The sequence below is a fragment of the Amphiprion ocellaris genome, chromosome 15, assembly GCF_022539595.1.
Source record: "Amphiprion ocellaris isolate individual 3 ecotype Okinawa chromosome 15, ASM2253959v1, whole genome shotgun sequence".
Lineage (NCBI taxonomy): Eukaryota > Metazoa > Chordata > Actinopteri > Pomacentridae > Amphiprion > Amphiprion ocellaris.
The window spans coordinates 962976-987690 of record NC_072780.1 but is presented as its reverse complement, the minus strand read 5'-3'; the positions used below and the strand labels follow the sequence as shown (position 1 = coordinate 987690).

General features: G+C 40.7%; 1 protein-coding gene across 4 annotated transcripts; it reads right to left on the bottom strand.

Moving 5' to 3' along the window:
- Positions 1–987: 987 nt before the first annotated feature.
- Positions 988–22911, bottom strand: LOC111568113 (voltage-dependent calcium channel gamma-6 subunit-like). 4 transcript variants are annotated; one of them, XM_023269596.3, is made up of 7 exons: positions 22784–22911; positions 14616–15279; positions 13236–13346; positions 12871–12979; positions 9372–9446; positions 4497–4634; positions 988–3532 (listed from the first exon to the last, which is right to left on the bottom strand). In XM_023269596.3, exons 2-7 carry the CDS (start codon positions 14823–14825, stop codon positions 3312–3314), a joined length of 864 nt encoding a protein of 287 aa, XP_023125364.1. In that variant the 5' UTR covers positions 14826–15279; positions 22784–22911; the 3' UTR covers positions 988–3311. The 4 variants fall into 4 exon arrangements, with proteins under 4 accessions (XP_023125364.1, XP_023125366.1, XP_023125365.1 ...); XM_023269598.3 differs by having other exon boundaries at positions 14616–14794; positions 22784–22865; XM_023269597.3 differs by lacking the exon at positions 22784–22911 and adding an exon at positions 22294–22568.
- Between the last annotated feature and the right edge of the window lie 1804 nt (positions 22912–24715).

Below are 24715 nucleotides of genomic sequence, written 5' to 3'. Positions count from 1 at the left end.
TTCCAACATGCAGTGAAAAGGTTGTATTTTAACCCACATATTTTCTAAACTCAGCTAAGCAGCCAGTAAAAATGAAACTGAAGTCTAAGAATAACGGTTCCACACAGGAGGCAAACACTAGCAAACTCTTTTCCCTCCAATTCCTAAAGTGGACTTTGTGGCTCTTTCAAACTAGGAATGCCTCCTACAACAGCACAGTCTTTACTTTTGGGGTCATTTTTACACCCAAACCATGATATTTTCCAAAATCTAACCAAACAGAAAGTGAAAATGCAACTGAAGTCTAACGATGATGGTTCCACACAGGAGTCAAACTCAAGCCTCCTGAGTGGAAGTCCTACTGCATGATGCAACCATGATACGAACAAGGAGTTAAAACCAAATCTGTTGCAGACTAATTCTCCACTTTCATGTGGACTTTGAGGCTCTTTTAAATTTGAAATGTTTTCTACTACATCTCAGTTTTACCTTTTTAGAGAGAGATGCATTCAAGAAATAAATCAGAATGCAGAGCATCATTTTTGAGACAGTCCATAGCTACATCGCATGGAAGCACAAAACGAGTCAATTTTGTTTGTGTAAACCCTCTAAGATTCACCATTTACCTTTTAACAAGTCCACAAATCAAAACAGTCAGTGTGTTTGTGTTAATGTGCCAAAGCTCTAAATGGAGTTTGGATTTCATTTCCGCACTTAAGTTTTTTGAATAAAATGTTCAACCTTTCCAAACTATTGTTTCGAGCATCACCAATAGCTCATTAAACTCCCACAAATTATGTGTAACATTTAAAACTAATGAAATTCCAGTAAACAAGAAGCCAAAAGAGAATGTATTAAAAGCAGTGTGTTGCCAGATAACGCAGTCATTTTCACCATGAGGTGCAAAGTGGGGCTGGTTGATAAAAGCAGCCATTGAGGAGGCAGCGACTGTAAGCAGAGAATGTGTCTGGAGTGCAGAATGGGAGAGAAATGGAACAGGAGAAAGGGTGACATTAAATATTCATGTCATGTTTAATAATAAAATGAACTCATTCATACTCAATCGATTCAGTTCAAAAAAGTTGCAGAGATGGTTCACCTTCCATTCAGGCACAGCAGGCACTTTGTTCTAACATAAATCATCCGCAAAAAACACTGGAGGTAAAAACATGGCAGCGGCTCACACTTCTAGCTGATTTAACACCGTGTAGCTTCTACTCCACTATAAATCTTTATATCTTTATCATGTTTTTCTGCTTGCATAACATCTACATTCATTGAAAATATACCCTTCTTACCAGGTATGCAGCCACTAAACAATGCATGGGATGAAGACGAGTCGTGTTCTGTTGCATTATCAGCATGTGGCTATACAGGTGATGCAGTTCTAATTAATGTCTTAATATACACTCTTAATATACACAGATCAACAAAAAATAAAGCATAGACAATCAAAAAGGCGGCTCTGCACAAGGGAAGGCATTTGGAGGACAAACAAACAAAAAAAAGCTTTTTATGCTGTTGTTTTACACATCACTGAGAATAAACTAGTTTCTTATATGAGGCTCAGACTGGAGGTCAATATACTGTTGTGTTCAAGAAGGAAGTTTGTGCTTTGGACTGTTGTTACCTGAGCAGAGAGGAGGCTGCTACAGAACAAAATGGGGAAGATGTCAGCAGTGAAGTTAACATTTACCTGTTGTATGCTCAGGACAGTAAAATTGCAACTTAGCCCATTTATGAACATGAACTTTCCTAGAATATAAACAGACACAATTAATATACAATTTGAAAAATCTTGACTTGGGGATTCATTAAACTCCCGACCTAAAATCAATCAGTAGCTTCCACCTGATGGCCTCAGAATCAACTGATTTTTAAAAAATTTACAATAATGTTTGTATGTTTAATCAAGCCATGAAAAATTTTACCTTCATACTATGAATATTTTCATAATTACAGAATAGTGGTGGGTTGATATTTTACACTTTTTAATTTTATGTTATTTTTCCAGCATTTTTGAGTTCTCATAACTTAGTATTTAGCATAGTTACAATATCATCATACATAGAGTAGTAGAAACAAGTATTGTTACACTAGAATTGTTATCTGTTTTCTGGTAATTCAGCGGAAATATGACCATTGAAATTTTACCCACAATGCACTTTCCTAAAGTCTTCTCTGCAATGATGATATAATCCATGATGCTGATGGTCAAAGTTGGTTATAGAAGAAAAACGTGATTTTTGTCAATAGATTGTGGCACCTGGAGTGGATGTAATATTAGCTTGGTAGCAGTTTTTAACAGAACTCTAATGTCTCTCCATGTGTCTATCTCCTGTACTTATGAAGTTAAGAGTCCTCAAAATGCTGTTTTCAAGATGGAAAAAATAACACCAGTTTAAAAGCATGACATTTCTATTTGAATCTATTTACTTCAGGGGCCTCTAATTTGGAAAATATTCATAGTATGACTGGAAACTTTTATGTAATTTCATTAAATATCTGGTCAGGTGGGAACTTTTTCAGATTTGGTAGATTTTATATGGAGTGACCCTCCTGTCTGCACATTCAGCTCACAGACATTCCATGAAAACCAACATAAATTAGTTACTGGTGATAAATGAGGGTAGATAGATGTTTCATTAAACTGACATTCAAACCAGAGACTTAAATCACTTTGTGATGTTTAAGCTGCTACACCATTTAATCTAGTGTTTCTGTTCAGTATTGCTTAACAATGAGTTTATATGGGACTGAAATAGGTAGTATTTAGAAGAAAACTGTTTTTATGCAAAGGACTTCACTGAATGATACATTTTCTTATCAAGGATTGTTAATTTATTCAATTAAATTCCAGTAAATTGCCTCCAAACCCTGCTGGTTAATTAGTAAGACAATACAGAAGTGTTCCCCACACACATCTGAGCATTAAGATCGCCACCTTATAGGAAAGTGCATTTTATTTGTATTTGGAGCTGTTTCCATATGCGGTTATATAAATAGACTTCAACATTATTAGAAATATGAGACTTTAATTAAAATGTACTGATCAAACACTGAGACATCCAGAATCCAGAAGGTATTTTATCCTAAATAACAATACTGCATTGGAAAGAGACGGGTATGTGTTGTGTCTTTGCTCAGTGCAGTAATTAAAGCACAGGAAGTGCCAGCGACTCTCCCATTAGCAGGCTTGTAATTCCTTTAGGTCGACATTTCAAAAAGCAATCTCTCCACTAAGACATCTCTGGGAAACATCCTCACCTCTCTGCACCCTCCCTTCCTCCTCCAGGGCGGGGCGGATCAAGTGCACCGTCGCCTCCTGGCCACTAGCTGCCGCTGTCCTTGTGAGGGAGGCACTTCTGCCAGGGGCTGTAGGGCAGCGCCAGCAGCAGGAAGAGGACCCCACCCACGATGAGGACGGCCCCCGCACAGCCGATGCACGACACCGACCAGGAGAGCTCGTGGTGGAGGGGAACCATGTGGTCGCTGGCCAGGAATGCCAGGACGGACTGGTGGAAGACCATGAGGGACAGGAGCACCAGGACACCTGTGGAGGACAGGTTGGTGAGGTCAAGAACTTACTCAGAGATCTTCTAGTCCAGGGGTGTCAAACTCATTTAGTTCAGGTTCCACATTCAACCCAGTCTGATCTCCAGTGGTCCGGACCAGTAAAACCACAGCGCAATAACCGATAAATAATGACAACTCCAAATTTTTCCTTTGTTTTAGTGCAAAAATGTTCACATTTAAGGAATTATCTTTATACAAAACATCACGAAAAACCTGAAATGTCTTCAGAAAAATAAGTAAGAATACAACAAAACAATAAAATAAGCCAGAAACAAAATGACAAAAAATGAGACACAGACAGGAGACAAAAAAAGTGGCAAAACATTTGACAAAAAAGTTACAAAAATGGACAAACAAGACAAAAATTACAAAAGCATGAAAACAATATGACAAAAATGATACCTAAAACAATGAATAAAGCAAAACACAAAATGACAAAAATGAGACAAAAAACAAAAGCGAGACAAAAAGGAAACACAAAATGACAAAAATGAGAAACAAAATGACAAAATTGAGAAACAAAATGACAAAAATATGAGACAAACGATAAAAGTTAGACAACAAAAACAAGACAAAACATTACAAAAATGAGACAGAGAATGACAAAGAACAATGAACAATCTAGTATTTTACTTTATGATCCAAACAACTTGTCATGGTCTAGAAATTATTTTAAATTTCTAGTTTTACTAATTTACAATCTCCAGTTAATGTCTTCTCCTGAATTTTTACACTTTGAGGGTTGGATTGGACCCTCTGGAGGACCGGATTGGACCCTCTGGAGGACCGGATTGGACCCTCTTGAGGACCGGATTGGACCCTCTGGAGGACCGGATTGGACCCTCTGGAGGACCGGATTGGACCCTCTGGAGGGCTGGTTTTGGCCCGCGGGCCTCATGTTTGACACCCGTGTTGTAGTCGCTGCTGCCACCTTTACTGACCTGACAGGATGAAGCAGACGGATGCTGGCTTGAGGAAGAACAGGATCTCTTTACTGAGGGACATGGTGATGCAGATGGCTCCCATCACCATCAGGAACAGGCTGAACATGGCCAACATGGCTGCTGCCACGTTCAGGTCTACAGGGGAGAAAAACAGCAACAAGTTTAAGTGTGCAAAAGCAGCCACTGTGGTAGGAGCCAGTTGTTTTTTGGTAGGTGTGAATCACAAGTAGTTGTATAGTTTTGATTTGTATATATGAGTGTCTCTGAACTTTAGATAGCTTCTGGGCATTTTATGCTCCTGTCACATTGTTTTTGAGGGCTAATTTTTAACTGCAAATGAAAGTCCTGCACCTCTATGGAAACAGCACAACCTTGACTAGAAGTAAAGAGATCAAAAAGAAAGAAAAGTCTTCTGTGAGAAATTTATCACTGGGTAAGGAAAACAAAGCATAATATTTTGGCTTTTGATAATTTAATATGTTTCCGACCTGGAAATTTTTCAGTTTTTACCTTAAAAAAAACATCTAATCTGGGAAGCCCTATGGTTTTTCACTATTTCCAGAAATATACCTCTCACTATCTATGGAATCACAGGAGTGCCACAATAAAATATAAATAAATAAATAAATAAATGTGGAAATAAATATGTAAATATAAAGAGAAATAAATAAATAAATAAATGTGGAAATATAAAGAATACATAAAAAGGAAAACTTTCTCTTTTTTTAATTTATTTATTTTACTGGTGGGTTTTGGGGTTCAGAGGATGAAGGAAAAGTCTTGGTCCCTTTTAATGAAGTCCACAGTAAGTTTTTTATATGTTCTGATTACTGCATAGAATTTATTTTTGTGCATTTTCCAAAGAGAGTAAGAAAGTGATTTTGATGAAATATCATGATTTTAAGCTTAGATCTGAATAATTTTCCTGATGGAACATCATGTCCCGGATGATTGGTTCAGAGATCATCTGACAATTTTCAGGCTTTTACAGTTTCTGCTTGATAAATGGTGCCATTTAGTTATTTAAAAAAAAAAACATTATTCATGTGTAAAAGTCAGCAGACAGGTTTGTAGCAGCCACTTGCCTTCAGAAGCTTAAAAGACGCGACTTTTTCATTTGCACACTTCCATGTGTGATTAGAATGGCTGAGTGGCTGCAGCATAGTGTGAGTCTGTAGTAGGGAGTAGTGGGGTTGTGTAATGCATGAGCAAGATGATACTTAAAACATTTTGAAATGGTGTGAATAGGAAAAAAAATCAAACCAGGGGCCTGTTTTACCAATTCAGTATGCAAGAATTTCTTAGCAGGAGTTTGCTAATGGTACCAGTGTCACAGTTCAGACTGGAGAGAAATTCCTACAGAAATGATGCAGTTGCTTCTGTATGTTGTTTGTTTTGATCGGGGAAACAAATCACAGCTCCAGTGTTCAAAATTTTTGAGAATTTCTGCTTTACAGTTCAGTAAATATGGGCTAACAGGTTCACATTTAATACATGTAGCTCAAAATGTAAGATCGTTTGATTTCTTTTTAAAGCTGCAGCACACTAAAAAACATGAAAAATGTAATTATACAGCCCTCCTAGTATGATTTCAAGCGAGAAATGAAATGAAACTAACTACACACACCTGTCTCTCTATACATGAATCGATTGAAAACATGAATAGTCAAATACAGGGAAAATTCATACAAATGAAACAACTTTTATTACTTAACCATGAAATATTCAGACTGTAAGGACTGAAACATCTGGAGAAAACATATTTTAAGAATCCACACATGTCTTATGAGAAGTTTTGCTGTTGCTAAATCCATTTTGGAATCAAACATATTCTACCTTTGCGGCTTTAAGATCTGCTGTTTCTCAGAAGGTCATTCTTGTTCAGGCCTTCCGCTAAGGATTGTTCAACACGAGGACATAAAAGTCGCTGCAGTTCTTCGGTCATTAACGATTTGGATGAATGAGGCTTTCTTCAGTTGCACTCCTAGTACATTATTTTACATCCTCTTGCCTGTATTTATTAAATCACTACGTTGAGGCCTGCGGTGTGACAGCGATGTGGCACCAGCAAACAATAAGATTTTATGTACGTCTGTCTTTCTTCACTCAGCGTATGGCACCGTGTGATCTTAATACATTATGAAGCTGCCAGCAAAATGAGAGGTTAGACTGCAGCTCAGAGACACTTGAACGCAGCGTAGGCGGAATACATTTCAAACACTCCCAGGGCAGACAATAGCCAACCTGAAAGAGCGTGGTGAGGAGGTGAAGGGATGGACGATGGAAGAGAAAGACTGAAGCAAGGGCAGAGGAAGGAGAAGGGGCAACGAGGGCAGAGGAAGGAGAAGGGGCAACGAGGGCAGAGGAAGGAGAAGGGGCAACGAGGGCAGAGGAAGGAGAAGGGGCAACGAGGGCAGAGGAAAGAGAAGGGGCAACGAGGGCAGAGGAAGGAGAAGGGGCAACGAGGGCAGAGGAAGGAGAAGGGGCAACGAGGGCAGAGGAAGGAGAAGGGGCAACGAGGGCAGAGGAAGGAGAAGGGGCAACGAGGGCAGAGGAAGGAGAAGGGGCAACGAGGGCAGAGGAAGGAGAAGGGGCAACGAGGGCAGAGGAAGGAGAAGGGGCAACGAGGGCAGAGGAAGGAGAAGGGGCAACGAGGGCAGAGGAAGGAGAAGGGGCAACGAGGGCAGAGGAAGGAGAAGGGGCAACGAGGGCAGAGGAAGGAGAAGGGGCAACGAGGGCAGAGGAAGGAGAAGGGGCAACGAGGGCAGAGGAAGGAGAAGGGGCAACGAGGGCAGAGGAAGGAGAAGGGGCAACGAGGGCAGAGGAAAGAGAAGGGGCAACGAGGGCAGAGGAAGGAGAAGGGGCAACGAGGGCAGAGGAAAGAGAAGGGGCAACGAGGGCAGAGGAAGGAGAAGGGGCAACGAGGGCAGAGGAAGGAGAAGGGGCAACGAGGGCAGAGGAAGGAGAAGGGGCAACGAGGGCAGAGGAAGGAGAAGGGGCAACGAGGGCAGAGGAAAGAGAAGGGGCAACGAGGGCAGAGGAAGGAGAAGGGGCAACGAGGGCAGAGGAAGGAGAAGGGGCAACGAGGGCAGAGGAAGGAGAAGGGGCAACGAGGGCAGAGGAAGGAGAAGGGGCAACGAGGGCAGAGGAAGGAGAAGGGGCAACGAGGGAAGAGGAAGGAGAAGGGGCAACGAGGGCAGAGGAAGGAGAAGGGGCAACGAGGGCAGAGAAGGGGCAACGAGGGCAGAGAAGGGGCAACGAGGGCAGAGGAAGGAGAAGGGGCAACGAGGGCAGAGGAAGGAGAAGGGGCAACGAGGGCAGAGGAAAGAGAAGGGGCAACGAGGGCAGAGGAAGGAGAAGGGGCAACGAGGGCAGAGGAAGGAGAAGGGGCAACGAGGGCAGAGGAAAGAGAAGGGGCAACGAGGGCAGAGGAAGGAGAAGGGGTAACGAGGGCAGAGGAAAGAGAAGGGGCAACGAGGGCAGAGGAAGGAGAAGGGGCAACGAGGGCAGAGGAAGGAGAAGGGGCAACGAGGGCAGAGGAAAGAGAAGGGGCAACGAGGGCAGAGGAAGGAGAAGGGGCAACGAGGGCAGAGGAAGGAGAAGGGGCAACGAGGGCAGAGGAAGGAGAAGGGGCAACGAGGGCAGAGGAAGGAGAAGGGGCAACGAGGGCAGAGGAAGGAGAAGGGGCAACGAGGGAAGAGGAAGGAGAAGGGGCAACGAGGGCAGAGGAAGGAGAAGGGGCAACGAGGGCAGAGAAGGGGCAACGAGGGCAGAGGAAGGAGAAGGGGCAACGAGGGCAGAGGAAGGAGAAGGGGCAACGAGGCCAGAGGAAGGAGAAGGGGCAACGAGGGCAGAGGAAGGAGAAGGGGCAACGAGGGCAGAGGAAGGAGAAGGGGCAACGAGGGCAGAGGAAGGAGAAGGGGCAACGAGGGCAGAGGAAAGAGAAGGGGCAACGAGGGCAGAGGAAGGAGAAGGGGCAACGAGGGCAGAGGAAAGAGAAGGGGCAACGAGGGCAGAGGAAGGAGAAGGGGCAACGAGGGCAGAGGAAGGAGAAGGGGCAACGAGGGCAGAGGAAGGAGAAGGGGCAACGAGGGCAGAGGAAGGAGAAGGGGCAACGAGGGCAGAGGAAGGAGAAGGGGCAACGAGGGCAGAGGAAGGAGAAGGGGCAACGAGGGCAGAGGAAGGAGAAGGGGCAACGAGGGCAGAGGAAGGAGAAGGGGCAACGAGGGCAGAGGAAGGAGAAGGGGCAACGAGGGCAGAGGAAGGAGAAGGGGCAACGAGGGCAGAGGAAGGAGAAGGGGCAACGAGGGCAGAGGAAGGAGAAGGGGCAACGAGGGCAGAGGAAGGAGAAGGGGCAACGAGGGCAGAGGAAGGAGAAGGGGCAACGAGGGCAGAGGAAAGAGAAGGGGCAACGAGGGCAGAGGAAGGAGAAGGGGCAACGAGGGCAGAGGAAGGAGAAGGGGCAACGAGGGCAGAGGAAGGAGAAGGGGCAACGAGGGCAGAGGAAGGAGAAGGGGCAACGAGGGCAGAGGAAGGAGAAGGGGCAACGAGGGCAGAGGAAGGAGAAGGGGCAACGAGGGCAGAGGAAGGAGAAGGGGCAACGAGGGCAGAGGAAGGAGAAGGGGCAACGAGGGCAGAGGAAGGAGAAGGGGCAACGAGGGCAGAGGAAGGAGAAGGGGCAACGAGGCCAGAGGAAGGAGAAGGGGCAACGAGGGCAGAGGAAGGAGAAGGGGCAACGAGGGCAGAGGAAGGAGAAGGGGCAACGAGGGCAGAGGGAGAGAGGGAGGAGTCGAGCAGAAGACGAGGGATGAAGGAAGGTGTGATTCTGCAGTTAAGGTGGACCAAGAGAGGCATTAGAGGTGCATTACTCACTCTTCTGTGTTGTCTTCTGAAACATCACAGCGTTTTCCCCGGTGGTGAAAAACTTGAAGTAGGTGCAGTTTGATTCTGCAGGAGGAACAAGATGGAAGAAGAGAAACAGAAACTGAAAGTGAGACAAACATCAATAACGACAGGTCATTTAATAGTTTTTTTCCCCCAGTTTTTTGCTGTAAATTATTCATAATATTTACTATTATTCTGCATATTTTCCCTGGTTAAATTCCAGCTAATAGATATAAGATTTCAAATCATTTCAAAAATTTTTATTTTTAGAAATAATTTGTTATTGTATGTCTAACCATGAAACTACACTATTTTTACAGTGTTTTAAAAGACAAAAAATGTGGTTATTTTACATGTATTTACTTTTTATTGTCATAAATTTCAGTGTATTCAGGAAAAATCATACATAATTTTTTAAACTGTTATTTTACTAATTTTCCCTGTTTTGTTGGCAGAAAAGAACTAGTAAAAATACAGGGAGAAAAAATGTATTAATTATATATTCATAGTAAAACAATGGGCCAAAACAAGATATACAACATCCACGTCAAACATCTATATTTTTACAAAAGACAATTTGTTTGTTCATGCTTGAAATCACACTATTTTTACTGTATTCAAATCAGCAAAAAATAACATTATTTTACAGTCATTAGCTTTTTTTAAAAAAATATGTACTTAAAAGAATTTTTTTAAATGTTATTTAACAGATTTTAGTTGTTTATTTACAGATAATAATTAGTAAATTCACAGAAGTATTCATTTACATGTTAAAGGTTTAAAAAAAGGATGAAACAGGCCAAAAATATAAATAACATTCCCAAATCTGTAGCTTGACAAATTTTAATTTGTTGTCTGCATATTATCCAAGGCATTACATTGTTTTTACAGTCTTTAAATCAGCAAAAAAAAAGTCAAAATATTTTTATAAATTTTTTGCGATTAATTGAAAGAAAAAATCATGTATAAGGACTAAAATTTGTACATACTTATTTTCACTGTTCATTTAAAAATTTTCCCTTTGTTAGATTAGAAATAATAAAATAAATCATAGGGGAAAAATGTATGAATTTACATGTTGTCCACATCAAAAATCTGTATTTTTAAAAGTAGTCGTTTATTCCTTTATAATGTGTGATTAGACAATTCAGATGAGACAATCTGAATGAGCATCCTATTGAGATTCAAGGAGCCCCGTCTCTCTGCCTCTCTAACGTTCCCTCCCTTTACACTTTAGTTTCAATTATTCTCCATCAAACATAATCGGCCATGAACGTCAATGACAAGCTCAAGGTGGCAATCCGATGCTTTCTGCACGATTTGTATTCTGCTGTCCTGATGATGTGTTACAGTAATTAGAGTTTGGCCGTCAAATAGATTGTGACACCTCTATCTGTTCCCTGTTCACATTTGAGAACGCGAGCAAGCAAAACAGGCACACACATCACTCTTAATTAGTGTGATCAAAGGCTCATCCTCAGAGCTCTCCACTTTGTTTTTTCTCCCCACAGTCAGCGAAGAACTGCTGCGCTCAAATCCCAATCCACAAAATTCAAATCCCATCTACAAATAAGAGGTCGCTGCAGCTGACCGGTTAGACAGTAATTGAACTTTCCTCTCACTGACCACAGAACATGTCAACAGCATCATCCCCTCAGGAAAGCAGTGGTACAATTATGATGAAAGTCCATTGATTACAAGTACTTAATCAGACAAGAAGACATGATTTTTACCCATTTTAGGCTGATTACTTTCTCAGACATGAGCCAGAACATATAAAATCTTTTTTATTTACTTTTGAGGTCAAAGTTCTGCCTAAATATATGTCCTTTTTGATTATATATTGCTTTGTCACTGAGCTAAGTAATGATTTTAGGTATAAAAAAAATTGTAATTGTCTTTAATAATCTAGTGTGTAATCTGAGCTTATCCACTATTACCTTAAGCTACTTTCAGTGTAACTTCACAACCTTTATTTTTCAGCTCTTATCAGAGCCAAAGACCAAGAGTAATGGGTGTGGAGGTGTATGCAGATTATAACTGTGATTAAATTTCATGTAAATTCTCAATCATTTTTCTCTCTGACTCTTCAGTGCACAAGCAAACACCTGCTCTTGTTAGAAAGGTCAAAGTCTGTGGTTTCATTTGATGTATGCATCACCTCAATGCAATAAATCCTTAGAGAGCGATTCAAGCGAGAAGAGGGTGGGATTTTAGAAGCCAAGTGCATCCATCAGGCTCGAAGGATGAAACTGTTGGAATCGTCTGGCCTAAGTTGTCCTCATTATTTGTCAAAATGCACCTGTGCATGGCTTTTGGTGACTTCTATTTGCAAATTAACCATGGTGAACCAAAACGGAGATATTTAACCACCATATAGTTGGATACCAACCGCACAAGATCATCTGGAAAATCAATCATGATAATGCAAAAATAGTTTCAAATAAGAAATACCACAGGAAAATGCTTCAGTATCTAATAAATAGTCTAATCACATGCTTCAAGTGAGTGTTTCCTAACCTTTTTCTGTCAATGTCTGTTTGAAAAATCCCACAGTGAACTGCAACCTCATTTATCCACTGAGACAGCAACCTGGAGAAACTTTCTCTCTTGTTTTGATGAGAATCAAACCTATATCTGCTCTGAAACCGATGACGAACACACACGGCTGGTCTCTGTGGACTCCCCAGTCTGTCTGTTTTGCTGTTTATGTGAATCATTCTTCAAAGAGGGGAGTTCATACAGGTGAGTCACGAACAGGGGAGCCGCACTGCAAATAGCTTTAGCGTGCTTTTTGCCTCACTTGACCGAGGAAAGTCCAGTTTAGTTGTCCAAATGTCTTTTAGATCATAAAGACCCATCTTATTTCTGTTAGTTGTTCTTGTACTTGAAATTAGAAGTTCAGAAAAACTGTAAATACTCAGCAATTTGCAACTGGAATGATGGTGTCCAGATGGAACATTATGCTTTGCCTGCCTGTTTTGTGAAATACTTATTTAGCGTATTGGTGCCTTGGACAGTTTTCTCTTGCAAAGTTGGCGTCTGACCTTAGTGGGACTTTAATCAATGGCAACTAAATATTGCAACTAAATGCATTAAAACCGCATATCTGAACACAGCTTAAATTTGAATAGCTGACATTATTGTCCATGCATCCTCTCACCTGACCTAAAAACAAAACCATTTCACTCCGACTATGTAACAATGACTCAGCCAGTTAGTCAGCCAGACTCTTCAGCTTTGCCAGCCATCAAAAACCGAGCCAAGCATCATTTGTCTTGCCAGAAAGTCAGGTAGACCACTCATTCATGCTAACTCATGCCCTCAAACTGAGCCATCCAACAATGTCGGCACTTTGACAAATGTCCAGTCAGCCAGTTGGTCTGTCAATCACCAGCTCATACTCCCCTTCCTCCAACAGACCGGTCAGCCATCATAAAAAGCCATACAGACTTCCACCCAACCAGGCGGTGAAACAGTGAGTCACCTCCAGGCAGTTCAGCAGGTCCACAGCTCTCCCTCTCTGGGTCGATATCAGCCACCCACAGGGTCTTGGTGCAGCCCTTCCATAGGCCATAGTGAGCTGTCAGACATGTCTGCAAAACCAAAACCATACAGTTTTTCTTTGTAATATTCTTTGTCATCTATCATAGTTTTTTTTTTTAGCTTCATGGAAGAAACAGCATTTCATTTCTTAAAGGAAATTACAGTTTAGTTGACTATTGTTTCGGTGTTTTCTGTGCTGCAGAAAACCTCCCCGGGCCGATTAATAACATCCAAGACACCCTGTCACTTCAGTGTGTTGGTGAAAATAACACCACAAGTCCTGAGTTTGATGTGTTTGTGTTTCACCTGGTTGTTGTAGAAACTCTTCGGCGGTGCCAGCTCCACCCAGAACTCTGTACCGACCCCGAGGACCGTCAGGACCACACCCACGATGGCCACGAAGAACGCCAGTTTGATCTGGTAACAGAAAACAATCAAAAACATTATGAGCTATTTCATGATTTTCAAAGAATTCTGTTACTGAATTGTGTTTGTACCTTTCACCTTAAGGACTCAAAGACTCAATTTTCTCATGGCAATTTTCCCTATGGCATGCTTTCATTATAAGTCCAAATTGGCTCAGGACTGTGAAATAAATGAACGGAATGATTCCTCTAGTATTATTTCTGGTAGTGTGAGGTTAAGATTCCTCTCCAAGTATTGGAAACACCACTAGTACCTGTATAAATTTAGGGTAAAGAGGAAACTCATGTAGATGTCAGACAGATAAGCAAACACTTCCTTAGATAAATCCAATCAGAGACCATGAACTGTCACGGGATTAGTCTCACAGCCTGTATACATTTACCCAATTCGAAAGCACATCCCACCATCAAAAATGGACATTCGCTCTACAATGAACAGCAGTGACATCAATATATATCCTAAAACTAAAAAAAGTCTAGGTCAATTTATTGAACAAGACCTCTCCTGCCTCTTCCATCTAAGAGCAACCCTACATTTTTTCACTGTTCTAACTGGCCACCTCTACATCACTACAACACAAGTTGTTGTTGGTAAGTACACAATTTTGTTGAGTTGCTGACCTGCAAATTTTAGTCTTAAGATCACTGATCCAAGAACAGAAGAAAGAAACAACATGAAGATGTTAAGTTTTCATTTCTTAAGAGTTAGGTTTAGAATGAATAGTTGTTTTGGTACAGATGGGCAGAAGTAATGTTTGTCTAAGTGTGTCAGAAGATGACCTCAAAGTGACTGCAACCCCACTTAACACCTATAGACTACATTTAAACTTTCTCTGCTTAATGTCCAAGGATTGCAATTGATGTCTTGAAAATACTTGCTTGTCTGTGGGGCAGACAAGGAAGAATCTGGGTTGTCAAAGAAGTCACAATGTGAGAGAAAACCTCCTTAAACAGGATTCATTTTTGAGAGTTTGGTCAATATTTGCAATACCACTGTCACTGAAAAAGGAAATGCTCTTTTAAGATACATTTTTACATTCATTTTTTTGTCCAGAATTACTTGTGTAATGTTGGATACAATATTTTCTTTGTTTTATTTTTATTCCCGAACATCAGAAGCCATTCATCTGATCTTCTGTTCGTGCACTGTGGATCAGTCTGGTTTCAGCTGAAAAAGCAGGTGTATGATTGATTGTTTCCATTAGTTGTCTTCATGCAGCTGCAGGCAGAACACACACTGACACCGTATAAAACCAGTCACCTTTCCCTCCTGGGCCTCGCTCATGGCGTGTCCCGTCGACGTCGTCCGGCGCCGTTTGTTTCCACCGAACGTGCTGCGTCCACTCATCAGGCCGGCCAGACCTCCAGCACCCTGAGCTGGTCCTCCTGCTGCACCGCCTCCAGCCGTCCCTGCCGTCCCCGGGCCCATCGTACGGCCCTCTTCATCAGCCACAAAAAACGTAGACCACATTTTCAACTAAACAGAAAATGGCCAAGGCAGCCAGCTGGGTTCAGTTTGGAGGCCAAACTTGCTGTGCCTCGATTAAATATCCACAGGAGAAAAATTACAGACGTGGAAAAAGATTAAGAAGGTTTTTTTTTGTGTGCTCTCAGTTTGTTCCCAAAAAGAAAGCAATGATAAACAGCGGAAGACAAAGTGCAATATTATTGTGCAGGTGTTTCTGAGAAAACCTCTAAACCTTATTAAAAGAAACTAAACATAAAATGTCTTTGAAAACTTCAGCAGGATAAAGCAGGAATCAGCCTTCTCTTCAGAAAAAGTCTGAGAAAAAATGGTGCCTTAGACGTCAGATACAAAACTAATAAATGAATCATCATGAGAAAAAAAAATCACAGAGTATAGAAGGTGCACAGAAAAATCTATCTGCTGAGGTAGATGTCAGGACTGAGTGAAGGAAAAACCCCTACAGATGAGAAAGGAAAGGAAGCAGGACAAAGTAAAGGCGATTAATATTATGTAGAGTCAATATCACAGTAAACAGAGGCTTTTCTTGTACAGTTTTACACAAGTTCCATCACAGAAAACTTAATAAGAACAGGCTTTTGCAGAGTGAGACATAACGCAGTATTAAACCTCCTTCTTCGGATATGCCAGTTGTAGACAAAACCCCTAAAAATCCCTCTCTGTGTATCAAAGTTACACATTTATATTTTTTTTCCATGAAAATAATCCCTTCCTGACTTTAAATGTCTGAGATGTGACTCTGCATTGTTGCTTCTTCTGGAATTTGCAGATCTATGGAGTGTCTGCCTCATTAAACCCAACCCTCCACTGCTTGAGCACACCAGCTCACCCACGACTCTGTTCAAAGACTGTAAAACTGTGATACTGGAGTGAATCAGACAATTCTGAAGAAGAAAAATGTTGCAGAAATCTCCACCTTGCAAGCTGACAGAATAGTATGTCTGAATCCTTGGGTATTTTTGAAATTGTCATCAGTAAGCTGCAGTGTCAAGGTGGAAGTGCTCAACCGTGGTGTTGACTGCAAATTTCACTCGTGCTCATTGTGCAGGTTTGGTATTTCCTGATAGAGCTTGAACACACCACCAAAGAATCGGGTTGACTCCTCCCATGGCCCCGCCCCTGATTGAGGGTATTTAAAACACTTGTGGCGTCATGGCTGCTGTTTGTTTCTGGTTCCTGGATCCCACATGTGACTCTCAGGTAGGAGATGTCGTCTGGGCTGTTTTAAGGTTACTGGCTGCTTTAAAGAGCATCAGAAATATGATTGATTACCACAGGGAAATTGCTTACATTACAGTTGCTCTCACGATGATTAAGGTGCATTTGTTTGCCTCGTGATACTGGTGTCTGTTTGGCTGAGCTTTTTCTGCCTTTGTGTAATGTGGATGCTGCTGAACGAGCCCAAGTCTGCTTAGCCAATACACCACTAACTAAATAACTTATAATTTAGTGTGTTCCCGTGTATAACTGAGGCGGTAGTCCATGTTTAATATAACAGTTGCTGGGATGATACTCCCCAGGTAGGTTTGCTAAATTGTGGTCCAGCTCCACCCAGCATCCTTCCTCCCTTCTTACCCTTCTTCATCCTCCTCTACCACTGTTTTAAGGACTAGTTTCCACCAACTCTGTCTCTCAATCTGGGCTCACAGATTTAGAAATTAGGTTGTATCATTGTATCTACATTCTCAGACTTGTTCACACTACAAGATTGGAAAATAGCAGTGCATCTCACTACAGGATGATAGTAAAACTATGACATCAGATGGAGCGGTCAGCGAGCTGAGCACCACCTCATGTGGACTCATGGGGAAGCACATGGAAACAAAATAGAGACTGTGATGCAAGAACTTGATGTAATGCTGGTAATACTTTTCAAAAATGCAAAAAAATAACATACAGAAGGATAAACCAATCTGGATGATCACATGATTGAGGAAATGTGGTTATAGTGGTTTGTCTATTCTTCATGTGAGACTTCTATCTGTTTTAATGTAACTAACGTCAGGGCTAGATTGTTTAGCATTGCTTGGCTACAGTGCCTGCTGCTCTGGACAGTAGCGTAATAATCATATCCATCATAACTCAGAGACACTGAACATGTTTGATACTGTTGAGACGGCTTCAAAGAGTTGGCAAATAGTTCAGGATGTTTCAGACTGGATCTCACACAAATAATCTGGACCAACATCGGTTCGGACCAAGATCCCAGACCAGATTTTTCTGGTAACTGTTGGAGTGTAAATTGGGGGGAATCAACCTGAAACTCCTGTAGCATGAGTTTGGCTTTCGCTGCTAAATGCTCCACCATGGATGCCATACTATACAGTATGCAGGAAGAAGACTTGGTGTGTCCCAATACACAGACTATCCAATGCGGTATACCAGAAATACAAGAATGTCCTGCTACATCAATCAAATTTTCCAGTTTGTAATCAGCATGCTTTATGACCTATCTGACCCACAGTCCTCTGTGCAGTTATGCCACAAATGGCATGATGTCTTGCACAAATATAAAGAAGCTTAAGCCACTGAGATGGTCAAATATTAGCATGTCCTGATACACATACTGCATGCAGCGGAATGTACTTTGTAAAAGCAGCTACTGAAAGGGGGGAAAGTCTGATTTGGAATGCAGCCTCTGTTTGCTGGTCAGTCACTAGTTTCAATGTTCACCGTGTGTTGGATAGGAAGGACATAGTCAGTTTATTGGAGAAAGTGGAAACACTGTCGATCAGAGCGAAGTTTGTGGGCTGGAAAAACAAAGCAACAAGCTAAAAAAAAATGCTGGAAGGTTGAGCAGGACTGATCGGACCAGTATAGGTGAGTGATGATGTTCCTCTGAGCAGCACATTATACTGTAAATATGACACATGTTCTATATGATGTTTATTTGTGCAGAGGTTTGTTAGGTTGAGGTGAGCTGAGCTACTACACACATCTTTCAACAACATCAGCCAAGATATTTGAGATCAAGCAAACATATAAACAGAGAACAGGTTTATCAGGAGCTAAAGTTACAATGGCATGTACTGTGATCAGATATCAGTCAGGTCGCACACACGGAAAAAGTCGACCTCCTGACGAAAAGTACAAACCACCCCTGGAGTACTGCAAAGGAAAATAAGTCAGGCACATACAGCACCGCTATTTCTTTGACCTGGAACTCATCGTGCTCTTTGACAGAACATCTCATTATCAGAGTGAGGTATGATCATAATGTGGGCAAAAATTTCAAGTCAACCAGAGGGTTATTTATATCTGAGGTCAGATGTCATTATGCAGATAATGTCTCGCGTTAATAGCAGGTGTCAATAAGGTCGAAGTAACTGTGAAACTGTTACACTTAGCTGTTAATTGATTCAAAAATAGCTTTTCATTTTCAGTGGACACACATAACCTCCAGTAACAACTCACTCGTGTCTTTTTGCTTCTGGAAGGCATCTGCCAAATAATGTCAATGAGGAATGAAACCTAAATTCTTAGACTAATTTCTAAAATCTTGAATGTAAAAGATTTACAGGTTCCAAAAATTCCAATATGCATGTTCATCAGGAAGCTTTGGATTTGTGTTGTTTTTCATTTATAATGCTGTGGGGTGTTAACATTCATTTTAAAATCAGTCAGGTAATTTGGTATAGTGTATGACATTGTATGGTCCTAATTTTGATGTATTTAAAATTGTAAAAGAAAAAAAAAACTGAAAATCTGGCAACAAGGGTACTGTAAAATTACATTTAAAAAAAACTGAAATACTGTAACATTCAAAACCAGTAAACACAGTTTAAATAATAGATATATGTAAGATAATTACATTTAGCTGATTTAAATGATATAAAATGTAAAATTTATGGTCACATTGTAAAAGGAAGAAATACTATCAGTAAAAATACAGATTTTTAACTTGGACATTAGTTCTGTACAGCTTTCAGTCTTTTTTTTTTTTTTTTTACAGACAGCAGATAAATTATTGATTTTTATAACAAAGCACAGAAAATCTTAAATAATAGTTACAAATTGATTTACCTTTTTTTGACAAATAAAAGAAAATATCTGTAAAATAGATATTTATTTACAATAGAACGTATATTTTATACTCAAAGGTTGTAAAAAAAAAAAAACTAATGTTTTGATGTGGACGTCATTTACAGGCCTGGATTTTTTTATGGTTAACATGTAAATTAAAGCTAAATTCCAAGATTTTTTTAAATAATTTTTTATCTGTAAAGTAACAGTAAAACAAAAGTACAGCTAAAAACTGTTTTAAAAATACTTCTTTTTTAACATTGTGAATATACATATAGTGCACAAAATCATAGGGTCTTAATATTTAATCTTTTAGGTAAATTTATAATAATCTTACTGCTCTATTGGAAAGCACTTTGGCTCAACAGCTGTTTTAAATGCGCTAAACAAATAGGAGACTTTTCAGGCAAAACATAAACAAACCAATTCTAAAACTGTCACAAAAGTTCAACCTATGTCCAGCATTCAGAAACTGTGGAGATCTTCACAAACAGTAGAAATCTGTGCTCTGTTCTGTTTTTTAATCAGGCAATGAAAAAGCACTTAGCATAGTGGTATCGCAATCAATGATCTATTCTGAGATGTTATGCGACAGCGAGCACATACAGCAAACAGTCAGCATACTGCAATCATAAGCTACTGTCTATTCTGAGATGCTTTGTGGTACCTCAGCGGCACAAAAACACTCATCGTATCCGAGCCTCAACCAATTATACGTTCTGAGAAACTCTGAGTCTCACGGACGCATTGCTGCTGATCTAAATCTTAAACGCTTTGTGTCTGTTGGCAGAATGGAGCAGCTGTCCTGTCGCGTTCCACCCGGATGTGGTGACAACAGACGTGACATGCAGTCCTCCCTCTTGTTAGTAAAAAATGAACGCGTTCCCCGGGGAGGAAACTTCTCTCTCACTTCAGCCTCCGACTTGTTAACAAGCTGCAGAGTTTTCAGGCAGGTTCACCAAATGGAGATAATAGTCCAAAACAGCGCATGAAATATGAAATGATCCAGAGATGTGCAGGGGAAGTCTGTCATTCGTGCACATCTCATTAGTAGCTTCAAAATCTGAACAGTTTTTGTTGTGTTTGAGTTCTTAATTAAGGATACAAGTTTTAATGCAGGTTTAAACACAGTTCTGCTGCAGTAGTGTTGCATCTACGGCATCACAAGGTCAATACAGAATTGCAGGACTTTTTGTATCATAGTTGGCATTTTTGCTGTTTTCAGGCCTTAAATCAACATGGCCGCCTATAACCAAACACCACAGGGCATTTTAGAGAAAGACTCTTCTAAATATTATATATACAACTGAGTAAAATTGAAAGTTATTTCTAAAGATATTGCAGTAAACCTGTTGACTACTTTATATTAAATAAGTCAGAAAGCCTTGGAGTCTGGCCAGTCTTTTCTTCAGGAGGAAATGACATCATGTGGAGCAGGTCATGTGATCTGGAATTAACACACTTCCTGGAGAGGTGTTTTTATTATGGGGAACTTAGTGGAAAGTGATTTCTCGGACACAGATACAATTTGTAATTTTCCGCTTAAAATTTAATATATTGCCAAAAAAGAATTATCTGTCATGATTATCTCAACTTAATGAAAAGAACAGAATCAAAACTATTTCTGAATCAGCTCATTTTATTATTGTTCAGCTCATTAGAAGGTGGTTGGTATTAAATTGGGACGGTTATTTAGTTGACATTTTAGTGATATCCAGTTTTTTTATTACTAAGTGATTGTTTCCATAATAAATAATTGTGGAATTTGCAAACATGATCATAATGAAGATAAAAAAAATATTTTTTTAACTTTTAATTAAAAAAATGTTAGACTGTTAGAGGCTTCAAGTCCAATGACCAACTGTACAAGAAGTAATTTAACATTATTTGGATTCTGAACCACTAATACATTCAGTAAGCTTCATTTAAAAACATCAGTCACATAGTCCAGCCTGTAGAAGTTCTTTTTCCTGTTGTCAGTGCTATTTTTCTATTTGTCAACAGACTTATCCGAAAACTACAAAGATGACTTTTATTAAACTTGATGAGGTGAAACATCAAAAGAGGCAATTAAATTTTAAATTCAGATCGCTTTCATTAAAATTAGGGCATCGGCCTCGGTAGTGGACACATCCTCCTGGATATCATTGGACAGTCAGGACTTGATTTGTGATTTAAAATAATTTAAAAAAAAAAACAAAAAACATAAGTTTGCTCTTTGACTCACAACTTTGATTCACAACCAGAAATGGAAAAACTTTTTCAGAAATGGAACAAAAGCACATAGGCTAAATTAAAGCCAAATACAGAAGTCACGTTGGTTTGCTGTCATCCCCCCCCCCCCCCCATTTTCAACCAAAATCAATTAGTCTGTTTGCTCCAATTTTGGTTTTGCAAATTTGTGATTTCATTTCTCATTTGTAATTTTTAATAAGAATTTTAAAGGAATTATCAATAACAAAACCTGGGCTGCCTTTTGATAGTTTTTGTTTTGTTTGTTGTTTCTTCTCTTGACACATCAGGCAGTTTTTATGTTTTTGGTTTCAAAACATGGAACAAATCAGTTTTTTCTTAGATTTTTTTTCCCATTTTCGAATTACAAATGTATTACCGATTCTCTGACGTCACTTTCCGCGTACCCTTTGAGTTGTCTGATGCATTTCTTGCAAAACATCAAATTAATTTTAGTATTAAATTATTAATCTTCAGTGTGGAAGACAGAATATCTATGAAAACGACATATATCCCTTGCAGTGTAGTAAATGATTAAAGAGTTCATTATTCAAATGAATAAGACAATTCAAACTGAAAAAGTACCTTTAAGAAGAACTGGTAGCATGATTACGGTATCAGGTAATGATTAATTAGTGCTAAATTACCACATTACAGACATATTTAAACATCCATTACCTCAAAGCACACATTAGTACAGGCACTTAATGCAGTACTGATGCTTCAGATTGCATGGTACCCCTGTAGCTTCTGCTAGTTTCATGAATACTGATACAGTAGTAGCTGTAATACCACATATTTTGCAGTTTTATGGTAAGGTTCACCAGAAATATGTAATAAAATTATCCAGTTCTTCGCAGGTGCAAGCATCTGACTAAAGAACAAAACTGCATCTTTCCTAGTTAATTACTCTGAAAAAACTCTGAAAATATTGATTACACTCCTCTCTTTGATGTTTTTGTTATTATATAATTTATCTTATTACTGACACCTCATTACAGTGTGAAAATGACAAGCAAAAAAGTATATTTTACATCAAAGTACATGCAGTTTGTCAAACAGACAGGGATGAAAATGAGGCATTATGAGTTTACATATATATAAAGCAACAGCATTCACACCTGTCAGTGCAGCTTAGGTGATTTAAAATGTATGTTAGTGGTTCAAAAAGTCAGCTGTTGTCAAAGTGTCAGGATACCTGGTCGGAAGAATAAGGAAAGTTCAAACTCTGCCGTCCTTACTCATCAACAGTGATCACGGCTCTCCTTATAAGGCTTCCAATTGGACAGAGTGGAAACGCAGCGGCACAAGGAAGAAACTCATTACAGCAGCTGTGAGCAGACACCCTTCAACAAGTTACCAAACCCTGTCTTACTGTCTCCAAAAATAAGCCAAAATGGAATCGGCACCCGGCAGAACGTCTCTGTGTTGTATCACGCAAACAGCAAACTGGACTCCATAAACACTCTGTACAGGCAACGGTTGAGGAAGCCAGTTCAGCTTTATTCCACCCTAACCACGGGCTCAACCCAACCCTCCCCCCACCAAGAATAGACCCCCCCAGCAGCCACAACAATATAATGCTCAAGTTAGACACGTTAGTTTTATTTTTCCCCCTCTTGAACACGTGCTTCACTCGGCAGCTCGCTTCACAAATATCACAACAATGATATTAACAAGTTGCTGACCTGCTTTTTGTGTGTGCAGCTCTGCTCGGAGTGACGGAGGTGAGGCTGGGAGAGGGAGTGAGCAGAGGGGGAGAAGTGAAACGGGTGAGGTGGGGAGGGAGAGAAAAATAAAAAAAGAGGGGGTGGAGGGTCCAAGTAGCTTAGTGTTACGTTTGGAGGGAGTGGAGGGTTGGAGCGTGTGCATGTGTTTGGAGGTGGATATGAAAAAGAGCATCAGCTAAATATGCACATTTGTGTCTATGTAAGTAGTGTGTGTGTCTGTGTGAGTAGTGTGTGTGTGTATCTGTGTAGACGTAAGTATAGAGTTGCAGGTTACATATTTGTGTGTGTGCATGTGCAGTCCTTCGTATTAGTTTGCAGGCCAGTGTGTGTGTGTTCCCATAGCCAAATGCCTAAAGTGTGTGTGTGCATGTGTGCGTGTGTGTGCGTGCGTGTGTGAGCTATGCCGTCACACTGTAGCTTCTGTAAGTGAATCTGTTTGTTTACGCTAACACGGACAGTCGTGCTGGATGAGTTTCTCGGCTTTAAAATGCTCTTGCGTGAAAATGTGTCACAGTGCGCACACTCAACTCTCATCTCCTTAACTGAGTGTAAGCCTGCGTGTGTGTGTGTTTGTGTGTGCGTCTTCTCCGTCTATTTTTGCCCCCCACCTGTTAATGACATTAAAGCCAACCCAGGGGAAAGGGCTGCAGCGGGGGGCTTGTGTGAGCTCGACCCTGGCTGTGAGGCTCATGTCTGCGGCCACCACTACGATCCTGCTGATTGAAGAGGGAATCGTAGATTCAACACCTCGAAAACAAGTAACACTGCTGACGGATGGCTCACGTGGTCGGATGTTGGAGCCCTGTGCTTGATTCCACCGGAGAGTGAAAACCTGATACCCGCTGCCTGCTGACGTGGGCAGTGCAGCACTTTATCCTTTTTGTCTGTTGTATTTGAAACATCTCTCTAAGTTTTAACATCAGTTATAAGTCTGAGAATTAATCTACTTGAAAAGCTTATAGCGTTGCTCCTTAACACTCTGAATCCCAAAACCCAACAGTGGATCAGGTTTTGGTTTAAACAGATCACCAAAATGAACAAAAAAACACTACGAACAAGCAAAAAAACATCAGATTTTCAACTTTCCAATGGTACAATTCTGTTGGAAAACCTAACAAAATCTAAGATTACATCAAAATGCCTTCATTCTACGTCTCATTTTAAAGCATAATGGTGCATGTCCATCCACAGGGGCATTCTCGCACCGTTTCCCAGCACCAGACACTTGATGGGGGTATGATAGATGACTGACAGGTGCTCTTCAACGGGAATCAACCCAGGATTCAGCCCCCTACAGCTGCACAAACACTGGTTTCATCTAATTAGACAACATTTCACTTGGAAGTTCTCTGCTAATGGATTTTAAACACGAACAACGTTGCTCAGAAACTTTATCTTCATTCGCGAGTTCAGCAAGATGCGTTTCTAAAAATGTTTAAGGCAAGATATAAGCCATGCAGTTGTGGAATCTGGTTGGACCTCAACTCGATGCTCCGTAGTTGCATTAAGCAGCTGAGACATCACCTTCATGCAGCTGAAGAACACCCCATCTCTCTACTGCAGGAACTTGCAAGCCTTGTTAAAGCAGGGCCTTAACCTTTGTGAGAGTTCTGACCACAGGAGTTCCAAAAGGACATATGATAAAAAGTCCTTAGCAATGTAGCTTGATGATATTTCCACACATCAGTGACATCTTCAGCTTTTTCCAGTCTGTCAGTGAAGAAAGTGCCCTCGGGACATCCTTTGGCTGGGCGGCTGAGTGATGATGCAGCATAACTTAGATGCTTAGTTCTGCCAGCTGTGACATGCAGCAATGCTTTCATAGTGACACAGAAGTAATGAGGGTGAAGTTGGAGAAAGATCCAAGTTTCCAACTAAGCCGTGCAAAGC